The sequence below is a fragment of the Pararge aegeria genome, chromosome 3 (assembly GCF_905163445.1).
Source record: "Pararge aegeria chromosome 3, ilParAegt1.1, whole genome shotgun sequence".
In the NCBI taxonomy this organism is placed as follows: domain Eukaryota; kingdom Metazoa; phylum Arthropoda; class Insecta; order Lepidoptera; family Nymphalidae; genus Pararge; species Pararge aegeria.
In genome coordinates, this window is record NC_053182.1 from 5484124 (window position 1) to 5500207 (window position 16084).

Below are 16084 nucleotides of genomic sequence, written 5' to 3' on the forward strand. Positions count from 1 at the left end.
CACATTTGAATCACTTACTTCTTTGTGATCTTTACTATACTTATCTAACCGAGCTGGATATTCGTCGTCTATTATAAAATTCCAAACAATTTTCATTGGCACTTTTCCAGTGTTTTCTACTTTAAAGGTTAAATTTCTGACCTGAAAATCCAAATATATTTTTATTAAATTAAACGCATATCAATGTATCCATTTTAAGAAATACTTAAGTTGTAGTGATGCGAAGTGTCGTACTTGATATATAAATGTGTCCTGCAACTTAATTTCTTGTTCCAAGTTGCATAAATATTTAGTATATTCTGTCATAGCGGAATAAATCACCACAATATTTATTTTATCCAGAGTAATCTCAGGATTTGTGTTGATTTGTTCATTTATTACTGTTTCATATCTTTCGTTCACGTCTACATCTCTGCTTGAAACATTTATTTAATTATAACACACATTTTTGAAAACTAAACAGTAGTTTGGAGTAAACTATCTTACAAACTTATTATAAGTACATTTTATGTCTCTAGAACTGCAATACGAACCTGTTATGATCGAATACAGTTACAGTTTGTCGATTATCCCAAGTCATTGCGTTTAAATCTAAGGTCAAAAAGTCGTCGCATATCGCTTTCAAGTTTAAATTTAAAATTTTCTGTAATGAAATTAGTAAGTAATATAGTTCTTAACGTAAGTTTTAAAATGATTCTATTGAAGAAATTATTCTATTTAACCTTTTTGATAGCTACAGGCTGAACGCAGAAGAATGCAAGTTCTATATCTTTTTCTTCTCCGGGCGATATGTAACCAATAGCCGGCTTTATCAGAAGGTGTTCTACGGTATCCCATTGAAATTTGTACACCTTTTCAGAATTATTAACCATAATTACTGATCTCTTATGCATAACACATAACTCACATCCACCTAAAATTTGATTGAATATAATTAGATACATATAAATGTTGTGTAAATGTGTACCCCAGAGAGGGAAAGATGAGGCAGGGACGGCAATTCAAAAGATGAGAAGACGAAATTCAATTTCAATTTCCCATTATTCAGCATAATACATAATGTTACATTTATAATATTAATCTAATTATGTAATGTAACCTATGTACAACAAATTTGGGCACAGCCATTTTTAAAATAAAATAATTCTATGAATTTTTAAAACATATGCAAAACATTGTATAAGGGAAACCGATTTTATTTGCGAAGCTTAATATAAATAAAATCATTTACCGAATAAAAGCATTGCTCTATGAGGTATTTTTTTTAATATTTTATTAAATTCATTTTGATTTTCAGTGTTTTCCTAATAAAATCTGATATGGTTAAAAATTGCACCTATAGCAGGAAAACTTCTTCGTCCACGCTACACACCTTTGGAACTTACTACCAGAACATATTAGACACTGCCGATCGGTGCACTCTTTTAAACACAATGTAAAGGAGCATTATCTATCGTTGTCATAGTATATTTATCACTGTTTACTTATTATATATATATATTTATATTTATATTATATAAATATTTATTATATTATTTTTATGTATTTTGTATATATAGTATATTCGAATGTATTAGTATGTAGAATTTTGTTATTATTTAGATATATTAAATATACTTAGTAGTTATGAAATATATTGTACCTTTATTTGACCTATACCACAATTAAATCTTCTTACTCACATCCTGGGGTAGCTGGAAGAGATCTCTTATAGAGATAAGCTTTCCTTTGTACACTTCATGTATCTTATGTTCACAATCACAATTTATGGTACATAAATAATAAATAAATAAATAAATAAATAAACTTGGAACACTTGCAATAAATAGAGAAGACTGGAAGGGATTGGAGGAGGCTTTTGCCAAAGGGCACACAGATTATTTAAAAAGAAAAAATAAGGGAATTGTATAAAATAAATATAACTTGTGATTACACAAGTTATATTTATTTGATAGTGGCTTAATAAATAAATATGCATTTTTAATACCTGGAAAATGTATTAGAGTTCGAAAAGAAACCATCAGGTACATATAACGTATCTTACCAAAATTTAATATATATTTCAAAACGGAATGCTCTACAGCACTCTCGCCACTTTCGCTTAGTTTAAACGATCCCTGAGATGTTCTTTTACTTTTTTTGCCTTCTAACTGTTTTAACTTTTTTTTATCCCCAGTTGCACTTTTGCTTTTTTTTCTACTGTCGAGTGTCGATGCCGTAGATACTGTCCTTAATGGTAAAGATGGCTTTGTAAATAAAAGTATTAATCCACATTATAAATAAAATACATGATGCAAAATGGACATTTCAATCCATTCATTGTTTAAATTTATTCTCAATACATTATTAATATATAAACAGGGCATATTATACTGAAATGGATTAATTTATTAACCTTATTATGAAAAGGAGATTAATATTAGTTTAATAAGAATACCCTTCTACAGATTTCGTGTAAGCTTCTAAATCTATATCCATAGATAGCATCTCCAATCCAACCAGGATAACATCTTCCATAAATGCCTCTGCCTCGCATAGGACCTATAAATGTTACTTAATAGTTTATGCTTACATAAGTTTTACGATTTCCTATTCAATGGCAACATAAGTGCCAAATTGCATGATTATTTTTAAATTTCCTTACCGCAAAAAACTCATAAGGGTTTTTAGAAATCGTCAACTTTACATCACAGGATGTTCGACCTCTCCTTATAGGGTTATATTTTACATATATTGTTGCTATTTCTCCGGGTTTTACTATATTCTTCAAAGACTTAACTTTGTCTGTAAATCAGGAATATTTTTTTCCAGTAATATTTTTTTCTCTTATTATATAATACTGTTGTATTACCTTTGAATACAAAACTATTCATTAAAAATTATGCACCACCACTTTTTACAACTTAAAGGTAAAGCGGACACCTAACCCAACAAGGAAGAAAAACTGGAAGCCCACCTCCCACAATGAGAAGGGGATCATAGTCGACCAAGCTGGCTCAGTGCGGACTGGTGGACTCCACACACCTTTGAGAACATTATGTAGAACTCCCAGGCACGCGTGTTTTCCTATAAAACCTACTAATTCTTTTTAGTGGGTTTTTGTAACTAAGCTCCTCTTCCTGAGAATTTACATTACTCTATTTAGCTCTTATAAGAGTTAATAAGGTCATGTTTACTAGTGTTGCATTAGTTTATATCTATAAACAGGTTCTTTAAAAGTGATCTTAATTAAAATTTCTTGAAATTTGGATCTCTTATTCTCATTACACATAACTACTGAGTGATACAGGAAACAGTCTTTGCCTTTATTATTGCACGTTATCGCTTTTAATTGAAACTTACCACTGTTCTCGCGTATAAGCATTTGATCATTATCAGGAACCGAAGTTAGCCAGAATACAGGCCTTTCTTCATTTGCGGAAAATAATACTTTCGCTGTTACAGTAGCCTCCACTGAACTGACATTTTTAAATCGTATTTTTTTAACGCTAATCGAACCCAAACAAGTAACAGGAAAACGAAGTATTCCCAACTGCTGATGTCTCAAAGGCGGAGAAACCAAATGAATTCTGGGTATAACGCCTTCCCCTATAAGGCATATTTTGAAAGATTGCTCATGATTTTGTAGTAATTTCAAACGTATCTCTAGAACAGCTCTATATTCCTAAAAGACGATAGTAAAAAATGGATTTAAAATTTAAATTAAATAATTAAATTAAATTTTTGTACTAATATCTTACCTGAAGAGTTTTCTTACCTGAAGAGTTTTTGGAGTAAATATAATTCCAAGATTCTTATGCAGCAGTGGTTCTATATGAGTTTCGTATTTATCTAACGAAAATATGTCTTGATTTGAATTAGTTTGGTAGTGCAATTTCATAGTCAAAGCACAGGCGACCAAGCCACTGTTGTACAAATCAATGACTGCCACAAATTTCGAGTTTACAGTTACAGAGAAAAAGTGAAGCGTCACTGAGTCTTCAACGAATACACAATGGGCAGATGGCTAAAAAATTTTAGAAAACTTTAGCTTCTAGCACCGTAATAATTAATAAATATTCATAATAAATAAAAATACCTCGGGTACTGTATATTCAGAGAGATTTTTGACAATGAGATGGTCACGAAATGTGTTTTCAATATTCCAAAAGTCCAAAGAAGGCATAGCTCCCGTTCCAACTAATTTAAGAGGAACACCTTGTGCTTCTGCGGGACAGGTGTCGCTAATTATAAAATTTATAGTTTCCTCGACTGTTTTTGCAGCTGTTGCCAAAAACTGTAATTGAAGTGTTCTACTTGTCCCAGGTGCAAGCAGATTGTCGTCATTCATAATCAAAAAATTACCACATCTTAAAGGAGGATTCTTTAATCTGTTGACAAATAATTCTTTTGAGAAAATAAATAACTTTTTAGTAAAATTGTTCTTAAGTTACAATGCATTTCAATCTTTTTTGTGATTAAATAATTTTTAGATTTAATCTTATATTATTATTTATTTAACTTACTTGTTATCTTTAATTTTAACTTGTGCATGCGTATCATCACGGTCAATTTGATATTCCGGGGGTAAAACAATTGTATAAGTAAAAGGGCATTTGCTTGTGTTATTTAATATAACTTCTCTTGTTACTGCGCTTCCAACAGGAATAATATCGAAATTCAATTCTCCGAGGGGGAATAGAGTAAATCTAAAAACAAATATTTTTATTTAATTGACATAAATTCTAACTTTATGTAGTTCTAATTCATAATTTGAGGTAAATCTTATCTACATATGACGAACCTTTCCGCTTTTCTTTTTACTTGATTAGTCGGGGGGTTTTTAATTTACTAACCTTATTTTTTTTATATATCATCGTCATCATCGCTATTCGGCTATGTGACGACCTCCTTGGAGCAGTGGGGAGAGGTGTGGTTTTATAGGTAAGTGGAAGGTCCCGGGTGTGATCTCCGGCGGGGGCAATTTACGAATTTATAATTTCTCTAGTCTGGTCTGGTAAGAGGCTTCGCCCGTGGCTTTTTATCACTGACAAATACTTTCCAAGAAGAGATTAATCGTTCCGGCATACTGCCGTGTAGAAACGGACTATCGGTTTTTTTTAATATAATTTTTATTTATAATCCCCTAACAGACTAGGCTGCTACCATCTTAGACTGCATCACTCCTTACCAGTAAGTGAGATTGATATAGGCACACTTGTAGTCGATTAAGAATAAAAATAATAATACAGTAAATATGAATACTAACGTGTTATAAAATGATGCGATAGTAACACAAACTGGAAACTTAGCAACGACAACTTGGTTTTTGCTGCCGTCCAACAAGGAGCAAATGTAGGCAGGCACGTTTACCAAATTCATCGATGTTGTTGGTGTGCATTCGAACTCTGTGGTGATCAACTTGATGGTGGGAGGTATGATGCCACACTCTGGTGTTGCCGAAAATGATCGTAGCAAAGATGGTTCAGGAAAATTCTTTACCTTTTTCAGCCTTAAAGGTAATTTAACAAAACGTAAAAAAACTTAAAGATGCGAATAATTGATGCAAAACCTCACCTAACACAAATAAGAGGAAATTTATTTCAAAAATTATATAATTTTAAAATTTTGATCGTGTTTAAACAAAAAAAAACCATTAATGATAGTTTTAGGAATAAAAAGGTATACTTACTTGTAATAAACATTATATCTGCCTCTATTCAGCATGTACAGCTCTCGAACAACAGTAGAGTTAACTTTGACGTTACCATAGTTGAGATAATTTTCAGAAGGGATTTCATAAGCGCATTCTACCATAACATCGTAGCATTCGGCCGATAAAAATAGTGTGTCGATTATCAACGGGTCACCGCGGCCTTCCGCATCGTATATCTGGAAGTTGTATAAAAAGTTGAAAAAATAACATTTAAAGATAAAAGTAGAGACTGTAAAACTCAATCAAATGGTCTTTATAAAAGGATTACTGCTTTAACTAAAATTTATATATATAAATAAATTATACCATACGTATAATTAATTTATTTTTAGAAATGATAGTAGAAGTAGTAATCCTTTTAACGACCTCAATAGCCACTTATTTTCATTTTATTTGATCAAATTCATGGCTTGTGTTTACTAAAAAGAATAAAAAAAGGTTATTTGGGTAATTAAAATTACTGTAAACGCTAATGGCTGGAGCCTTCTTTTAAGGGTAAGTATTACTACTACTACTAGTCCGAAGGCACCGCTCTTCCATAACAAGAAATAAACATAATTACAAGGGTAGGTATAAAAACAAAAAAAAAAATTGTGTTATTATTAGAAATAACAGACATGTTACATAGAAGAAGATAAAGATTTACTGCATATAATATGTAGTAATCATGATTATATTATATAACTTACGTCTATTGTTAATGGTTTGTTCGATACCACACCCACTCTACTTGCTATATACGTTACGGCCACAACTTGATTCTCGTTTCGGGGCACTACGCAAGTCGTTTCAGATATAATGAAATCCTGCACAAAATCCTCTGCATTGCGTATTTTCCACATGATAGGTAGAATTGAATCATTTTTAACAATAAATCTATCATCCTCTCTGCGATACAGTAAATGTTTCCCGTACTCTGAAATTTTTTTCGATATTTCATAAAATTCAACGAACTCAAAGAGTAAAATATTAATTTAAAGAAAAAAGAAGTGCCACTAGAAGTATGGTTATGAAAATAAAAAAAAAAAATTTTTTTTTCGTGTTACATACCTTCATGCAAAAAAATCAGAATCGCAGGTAACAGGGTGTCACAGGAAAACTACCCTAAACTTTTGCTTAGAAAAGGCTATTCCTTTTTATTTCGTGTAAATAAGATTTATTGAAGCAAAAAAATAATATAGTTTTTGATGTTGTATCTCTCTGCGGTTTCTATTAAGTTACTAAGTAAAAAATTGCTTATTTACCTATCATTTTGGTCAATGGCAATATCTCAATTATCGGTACAACTCCACTACATGCTATAGCCACTGAGACTATTTCTGGATTGTCTTTAACGCAGAACAATATATTGCACATATGAACACCGACTTCAGTTGGAGCTGCTGATACGGACATGTTTCCTCTACATCCAGGCTTAGAATGTTAAGAAGAATATTAAGATACGCAACTAGTGGGTTTAGTATGTTCAACTACGGATAACAATGTCCTGGATTAAAAATATGAATCGAGTCAAAACTTGTTAGGTTAGAACCAATTTCTTCACTACCGATTGACATTTCTCTTTAAAAAAATCCATTTCTGGCCTAACGGCACGATTTTTCGGTCCTAAGTCGAGCTTGCTAACCACTGCAGCAGGGAGAATTTCAATGTATATATTAAAAACTACATAATCATCTGAATCAGAACATCCACAATTTATTAAGTCGTAACCCATTCAATAGTCAGATCAATAAAAGTATCATTACCTCTAATCTCACAAACGTTTTGTCTACTTCGAACACTGGTGTGTCATCCAGAAACTCTATTACAATATCTGTAGTAAGCAAGGAAGGATTTCTTAGATCAATTGTATACTTTTCTTCATATATCCTGCAACAAGTTTATAGCATTATAGTAGTATTATTACCAGGTAGGTTCAATCAAGTTCAATATTTTAAATGTTTGTGCGTTTTTCACGTATTTTGATATTTACCAAATTATTAATATCAGTATTTATTTTTGTTGATTATAGTCGTGGAAAGATACACTTTACGTTTCGACGACTTTAATCAAAATTCTGGTCTGAAAAAAGCCCACAAAACAAAATATTTAAGTACCTTTGAGCTCCTATGAAAATAGGTCCAAATTCGAAAAGCTTCTGTTCATCCAAATAAGTTACTTTATAGACTTTATCGTTTATAGTCCTTCTGGCAAAATTCTCAAACATTTTCTTAGGACGACAATCCAACCTTAAATGAATGCATTAAGAAGCTAAGCATCAATGTAAATTAGTTAGTTATGAAAGTGATATTTGACTTTTATCGTTTAGATAAATACCTGGGCAAATCACATATTCCAGTCACAACAATATCAACTCGTGAATCAGGCCACCCACTTACTTCAACGAACCGTCTGACGTTAAATTTCCCTTCATATTGGGGATTAAAGGTATATTTGCATCGAAGTAAATCCCCGGGCTGCAACACTATACGGGTGTTTTGTTCTATAATAATATAACAATTTAATAAAGATTTTCATTGTGTTAAGGCTGCTTTGCCAGGAAAAAAGTGCGAGATTTAGATCATTTCTCCACATATTGCTTCATTTCTATACCTCAATATATTACTGACAAATAGTAATATGATCTAACTTTACTTAACTATATTAAATAATTCACAAACATCATTTGTAAGGTTGAAAAAGAAGAGAAATAAGAAGAAAATGTGCTTAATGTGTGCACAATAAAACTTGTAAAAAGCAATACAGGTAGCTTTTATTAAAATGATGAGATGTTGAAATACCTAAAAGTGATTGCACATTGCGTAATGGCAACGGATAAATTCCATCTATTTCACTCGCTTCTTCTGCCATTCTCTCCATCGAGTTCGATGGAATCTCGCTAGTTGAAGTTTGTGAAGAAGTTACCTGGAAATAATTTTGCTCGGTAATTATGTTCATAACATTTTTATGTCAATAGATATTGGCCGCTGCTCTAAACTCATAAAAGCACAACAGAATGGATGAGATACTTTTCAATTAAATAATGATTATAAAACAAATTACCTTTTTGCCACACGTGCAGTGCCATTTCGACAAAATATTTAACACATTATCTTGGTTAGTGTCATCCAACAAATTTAAATCGTTCAATTGATTACATTCGCATTTTTTAATCTGTTAAACAAAACATGTCATAACTTTAAAACTCCTAAGACATGAGTAGATACGTTAATATAAATCTATTGGACTAAACATAATTTGTATGTACCGGTGGTTCATCCAAATAACACCATCGTAAAGGCTCTTCGTGAGTTATTATTGGAAATGTTTTAGGAAGTAATACAGTGTAAACGTTTTTGTTTATGGGACACTTAAGAATATCACACTTTTCTTCTTCTTTTAAAGCTTCCCGAACAAGATTTGATTCAGAAAACATGTTTAATATCGCATTTCTATAAAGAAGGCATGGGCAGCTTATGATTGTCATCGGAAAACCTCTTTGTGAAAAACTTTCCTCGGAACCCTACAAATATAAATAATGTTTTATATTTACTTTTATCTCACATAGATCGGCTTTTAAATTTAAAGCTACACAAAAGCATTCATCACCTGTAATTGCACATCAGATTTCTTTTTAGACTTTTTTTGGGATAGATTAACTACTTGTCCAGTGAAATCATAGAGAGGACTCCCCAGCTCACTCTGTGCAGTAATCCAATTGTTAGCAATATTTACAAGTCTTTCAAAGGTGTTCTTAAGATAATCATTATATTTGATATTCATTAATACATATTCACTGGTCGGTTTTCCTGTAATAACAGGCAAATATCATCGTTATAATAAATTTTCACACATAAAGGACATAAAAATGTAGTTTACCTTTTAAATCTTCTTTTTTTATTTTCTTTTTTGATTCATTATCAACTGCTATCACAGATTTACTGTACGCATCTATAAACAGTATACAGAATCAAGAAACTAAAATGAAATTTTATTAACTCTTCATACAATATTAATGAAATATATAAACAGTACACTGCCGAAAACACACCTTTATTAGTTTTATCTTTTACAGGATTATCACTGGGAAGACTGAAATAAAATTATTGGATAAGTTGGTGAAATATTTAATATTATATATATATTTCTTGTGTGCGTGTGTATGTCACTGAACTCCTCATGGATAGCTGGACCGATTTAAATGAATTTTGGTATGCGTTTGGGCACCCTGGATGGTTTAGATTCACAAATCAGCCCGACAGATGGCGCTGGGGTCAGCTAGTAATATATAAATTTAAAAACCCTCGACATACAAAGTAGTGTAAGTACATTATTTCATTAGTCTCTCATCTCATTCTCTTTCGTTTCGATTCTCATATTGAGGGAATTGTGAAAAATATAAATTTGTAATTTTGTGGCGGCGGCAATCTTGGACTGTTGACTCCCGGCTAATTCACTTTTCAAACAAAAGCAACTAAATCAAAGTCAATTTATCCGTTCGGTAAATACGATGCCTCAGACAGACAAACACACACACACACACACACAGCCACGTAAAACTTATAAAACCCCACCACACATAAACGACGTTTTTTTCGTCACGAGTTAAAAATAAGTATAAATAAACACTGTACCCGACTTTTTCATAATGTTTTCTACGTCTTTCTTCTAAACCATATGAAACAAATATTGCTTTTAATTCTGGACTTATATTTTCGTACTCTTCACTTTCCATGTTATTTAATGATTCAACAATATTTTTGATTTCAGTGTCACAATAAACTTTGTAAACGCTCCTATAACAAAAATATTTTGAAACAATTAGTTTCCAATATATGTCTCTACATATCTACTTTCCGGGTGACATTACCCTCCAGAACCGTATAAACTGCCTATTGCTTGCTATCAGCTATCTGTATTTTTTTTAATTTGACAAAACTGGAAAATCGGCATAAATATTTTCCGATTTGGATTTCACAGACTCACGTCTTCAATCGTGATCGCGGAAAAAATAAAATAGTAAAAAAAAGGTGCAAGTGCCCACATGCTGCGAAAAATTGTAGATTAACCTTCCACTGATCAAGTTCAAAACCTCAAGATGCCTGGATATATACTTACTTTAGGTCTTTTTTTAATTACTTACTCATCAACTAAATCTGGTTCCCGTTGAAGTTCCTCATAGGCCCGAGACCACTTATTAAAATCAGAGTGGCATAGCAGTAAATGAATATTCCATATTGTATGTTTACTTTTAATAACAGTTGTGAGAACCACTGGAGGGCTTTGTATAACATTACTCGTCAAAGAGTCAACTATAAAACCTTTCTCGAATTTAGGCAATTTGAAATAGTCCGTTAAAAGCTCTTGCACTAAATCCTGTAAATAAAATGAAACTAATTCATAATAATTATTCCTAGGTTTAAGACCCAATGAAAATTAAACTTCTCTTACCATATGAAACATTGTCGTAGAACCAACAGCTCCTGCACCAGTGTGTGATCCAATAGATGAAGTTGGAGACTTTTTCTTTTTTTTTACACTTACTTTAGAACGAGGTGTACCAACGTTCTTATGAACAGCTAAAAATTTTATCTTCTTCAATATGATATCAAAAGGATCATCTCTTTTATCAGATCCAGCTGTAAAATTAATCAGAAAATTATTATCATATTTAATATTTTAAACTATTTTGCAAAGATTTTGATTTTGTAGAGTTTCTAATTGACCTGTCAGTATGTCTTTAGTCAGTCAGTGTGTTATAAGTCTGTCAGTTTGTCAGAAAATGAGAGGATTTCGCTATTATCTCTTAAAGACTGCAGATTTATAAATACAGAATAGGTATATTTCATTGTATTTCAATTATTTTATATTAGTATTATTATTCGTTAATTTTTTCATATTTCCGATAGTTTATGATTTATCTGATAAATGGTTAAAGTGCAATTGTGTACTCTACCAAGTTAAAATAACAAAAAGCCTACTTTAATCAGAATTTCTAGAGTTTCCAGGACTGAAAATCAGACAAAACGAAAATTCAGTTTTTATTTTGCAAAATAAAGGGTCAGGTAGTTTAAGAGTCAGACGCATACTCATCAAAATTTCTACACGAACGAACTAATATGCTATATAAAATATGCACCTTCACACTCTTCCGCATCAGTATACTCGTCCTCTTTTGCAGAATACTTCCGCGCTGTTTCATACAGTTCATCTATGGCGCTTATTATTATAGATTTAGCTGCGCAATCACACACACATAACGCGTCTACAATACAACAATCTATATTAACTGTCGGTAAGCGAAGAGCTTTTCCTAGCGAATAGGCCATTTCCTGACACTGCATTTCTGAAACATATTTTTTACAGTAGATATAATAATTTTTAAACAGTTGATTAAACTGAATATATTTAAGTAAAAAGTGACCTACCTTCACATGGCGATCCATGTACTAAAATCACCATTCCTTTAGACCTTTTGTCGGTTTCAGTACCGATTGATATAGTATCGAAACCATGGAGACATTCTTGCAACGGGTCAATTTTGGCAGATTTCATTTCCATAATAACATCTGAAATTATCGCACAGTTTTGTAAAATAAAAAAGGTTTAATAAGGTATTTCCCTTACATATATATTTTTATACTAAAGTATCTCCTAGTTTAATAAAGGAAACAGCAAACCGGCAATTATTTCAGTATCACTCCGACGAAGTACTTTTGGTGAAACTACATCTTTTGCACCTGATGACTTTGGAGCATTTTTTGGACTCTTGGTTTTCCTGTAAAAACAGTGCTTAACGTTTGTATATTTTTTATTAAATTTTATAAATATCGTTAAGTGAAACAATACTTGGAAGCAGCTATCGTTCGTGCCTGTGAAGCTTTATGTGCCAGAATTTCTTCTTCTTTGCATCTGAAAAATGTGATTTAGTTTGACATATAATTTATTTCATTGATAAGATATATTTGGTCGGAACCCATTGAGTATAGAACATATTTTCTAGGTCACGATGTAGTGATGGCAGATAAAAAAATACAGTTGTCACCATTCTTTTTCTTACCGCGGTTGTCGTACGATTAAACTAAAGGAATATAAGGGAGTACGTTCAGCAGCGTCCGCCATGCAAGGCCTCCCTGGGGAAGAGGCCTTTAGTCCAGCAGTGGACTATTAATATCTAGGAATGTGGCTTTATTTTCGCTATGGTTTATATATACATCTAAAATCTATTGTAAGATTGTACTTCATACTTTTTAACTTTTTCCATGAATTTTTCATAGAAATAAACTATCTCAGCTGGCATCCCCGCACCGGGTTTAATAGCGGGAACTAGCATTTCATCAGGATTATTGTAAAACTTGTTAAGCAGTTGATATATTTCATCCTCCTCTTTCCATTTCCTGCAATTATAAAAGTTTACGTAGCAGCAAACTTTCAATACTAAAGCCAATATTAACATTGTAAAAAACCGAAATTTTTTTGGGGTCCATGAGCCACTTGAGAGGTGCCAACTGCATATTACTAACGCTCCGTTTGTCCGTCCTTTTATCAGTGCGTGCAAGTGAAAGTCCAACTCATACATAGTCGGCTTTAAATACATTATAAATTTTGCATTTTACTTAGGAGGTAAAAGAAAAGGATCCTGAATTAGATGCGTTATTTAAAAAAAATGTCCAACGATTGTCTTTGTGCAGTTAACATTTTATTACTTCATGTTTCAGTCACAGAATTAAGAAAATACAGAAACCGCGTACACGACTAATATTGAAGCATCAAAAACCACTCCACTTTACCGAATGTTCGAACGGTTAGAGACACTTTATTCCATTTAGCTTTGGACAGTAATTATTTTACCTCTAATACCTCTAATGTTCTAAACGTTTATCATAAAATGGAAAAATGGGAAAAAGTTTGTAAGCTAGGTACATTCTGCGGGTGTAAAGTGAGACGTGCGCGGGGCGTTTTCACTGTTTTTGAACCCAATACACTGCATACAATATTGGCTGAATGAGGATTATGTATGTTCTTAATTCTGTAGTTTCAGTATTCGGCTGTAAACTTACCAACGTACGTAACCTTTATCCCGTAAGTAACCTTTGTCAACTTATCAGAAGAAAAAAAAACTCAATTAATCGCAAAATATAAAATAATACAGTAAAACAGACAACACATTGAGAACAGAAATTTTAACATTACTGCAAGCAATCTAATAAGTGATTAAAAGTTTATTAGGTATTAAAATAAGATAATATTGTTTACTTATCGCTATGTGTTATAATAAGTTCGACGGGAAATGGACAGGGGTTTGTAAGGCCGAAGTAGAATTCAGTGCTTTCTGCCCACGGCAAAGTCGGTGGAAAAGTTACATTTGGTCCAATTATGTGTACTTGAGGTACGATGCCTTGTCCGATCACTGGTATTGTCAGCCTATTAGGATTCATGTGAAATTTAAATATAAGGAAACCCTCATACAGCATCTGTTGAAATAAAATTTATGCGTTAGCAGTAGGTGTTTTATGACTAAAATCACAGCATGATTGGGTTTACTTAAGTTCAGGAAAAGCAAATAAACTTTAATAATGTAACCCTTGTTTAGGAAGTCACCTACTTGAAGAATTATTTTGTATTGCCCCTTAATCAAAGGCGTTTTGAGTCCTACTGGAGCCAGCGTGTTGGACTACGGTCTCAACCCCTTCTCATTGATGGAGGCGACCCGTGCCTTTAATGGGCCGATTACAGGTTGATATGATGATGATGACGATTAACTTAACCAGTATATAGTTAAAAGCACTTGTATTTTTCGTATTTTTTTTTCTACCTTCACTTATCCCATAATAAAAAGGAACCTAAACCCATCTTCAGGATATAAGTATGGATGGATCAAGAAGGAACATATCATACCAACTCATTAATAACTCCACCTAAACTAAAACCACAACTCTGCAAACAACCTTCGTTCTTAACAGCGTTAAAGTTAAAGTCCTGCGAGCCACCAATCATATAACTTCCTCAAAAGCCCGCTTGTTGATTGGTCGCACCCTGAAGGTCATGAGTACGTGGTTTGGCCTGGCTTTTATACAGATAAATATATTTGTTATCCTACGTTACCTCCATTGTCGGTTTAAATGATATACTAAGCCATCCTCCTTCTCCAGGGTCATATTTTCCTGAACTGTTAAGAACCATCAAGGCGTTGGTACCTGCATTCTTGAGCTTCAAGGTGACAAACCAAATGCATGTAGGTTTTCCTCTAATTAAAACCAAATAAATGAATTTAAAGATAAACTACGAAAAATATTAACAAGCGCTTGGTACACTTAATGATAGCTTACACGTTCTTGAGTGGAATTTTGCTTATAATTTTATCCCCGCATTGGACAGAACCAAAATCAATCTTAGATACATTTGAAGCCAAGTAGGGCACCGCACAGAGGGCTGTAATTTGAATAGGAATCGTGACTCCGTAGGGAACCTGAAAATAGAAGGGATGTAGGTGTTAACTCTATATAACTTGAGATAATATTGCTATAAGTATACTATACTGGTAGAACCTAAGTATATTGTAGGTAAAGTATTCGGAAAGGCATTTTAGATTTTTGCTCTGCGAAATTGAAACGAGTTGTCAATGGTATATAAACTAACTTACGATACCTCGCTGTTTGTAAAAGTGAAATATAACGCTGATACACTGTTCTACACGGTAAGTAAACATAAATTTGTCAGTGTCCTTATCTTTCATAACTCATTCGTTAACACTTATTACACTACACTTAGAGATAGGTAAGACATGGCGGACAGATTTCAGACTTAAACTTTAGCGTTGTTAAAGTCAAGTTTGGTCAAATCGTAATAAAGAAGCTAAGAAACGATGGCATCGTAGGAAGTACTACATTAATTAATGATTTATGAAAAAACGCAAGTGATGTCTGCTACGTGTAAATTATCGACACCGTTTTGTTTTGGAAATAGTCCTGAAAGAATGCCTTATTGAAGGATATAATTATAATGGCACAAGTAACAAAATACCAGAGATTAGTTATTTTTAAGGAAAAAATTATGTTTTTTTAATCATTTGAAAGACAAACTAGATTTTTGCCACAGCAGCATGTCTAACCCGTCGCTTGAAATGTTTTATGTCTAAAGAAAATTACAAAATTTAATATAGTTTAATCCTTACCTCAATATTAAAAGAGGTTTCTACATGTTGCTCTAGTTCAGTAAATAATATCGAGGTGGGTGCAAAGGTTACTTCTAGTTTGCCACTTTCACCAGGGTTTAATTTTCCGCACAATTTCACCGTTAACCAATTTGGTATATGAGTTCCTTTAGCAAAGTGCAATTTGTTAACAATTGGGCCATAATTAATTATGTCCACACTGCAATGTATCTGGAAGACGAGACGAGAAGATTTTG

The 16084-nt window shown here is 32.5% G+C and overlaps 1 protein-coding gene across 1 annotated transcript in view; it reads right to left on the bottom strand.

Annotated features, from left to right (window-relative positions):
- The window catches only part of LOC120636959 (hydrocephalus-inducing protein homolog), a 41073-nt gene that overhangs the window by 13268 nt on the left and 11721 nt on the right, over positions 1–16084 (bottom strand). The window contains 35 exon segments of the mRNA XM_039908537.1: positions 19–141; positions 235–412; positions 534–643; positions 723–913; positions 2045–2229; positions 2438–2541; positions 2645–2784; positions 3343–3664; positions 3758–4006; positions 4079–4370; positions 4506–4688; positions 5249–5491; positions 5672–5871; positions 6385–6611; positions 6940–7108; positions 7441–7564; positions 7792–7923; positions 8012–8177; positions 8476–8599; positions 8738–8848; positions 8943–9197; positions 9284–9483; positions 9554–9625; positions 9726–9766; positions 10309–10470; positions 10818–11050; positions 11126–11297; positions 11764–11775; positions 11822–12070; positions 12072–12243; positions 12355–12452; positions 13931–14148; positions 14780–14921; positions 15004–15143; positions 15849–16058. Coding sequence (XP_039764471.1) covers positions 19–141; positions 235–412; positions 534–643; positions 723–913; positions 2045–2229; positions 2438–2541; positions 2645–2784; positions 3343–3664; positions 3758–4006; positions 4079–4370; positions 4506–4688; positions 5249–5491; positions 5672–5871; positions 6385–6611; positions 6940–7108; positions 7441–7564; positions 7792–7923; positions 8012–8177; positions 8476–8599; positions 8738–8848; positions 8943–9197; positions 9284–9483; positions 9554–9625; positions 9726–9766; positions 10309–10470; positions 10818–11050; positions 11126–11297; positions 11764–11775; positions 11822–12070; positions 12072–12243; positions 12355–12452; positions 13931–14148; positions 14780–14921; positions 15004–15143; positions 15849–16058 — 5949 coding nt within the window.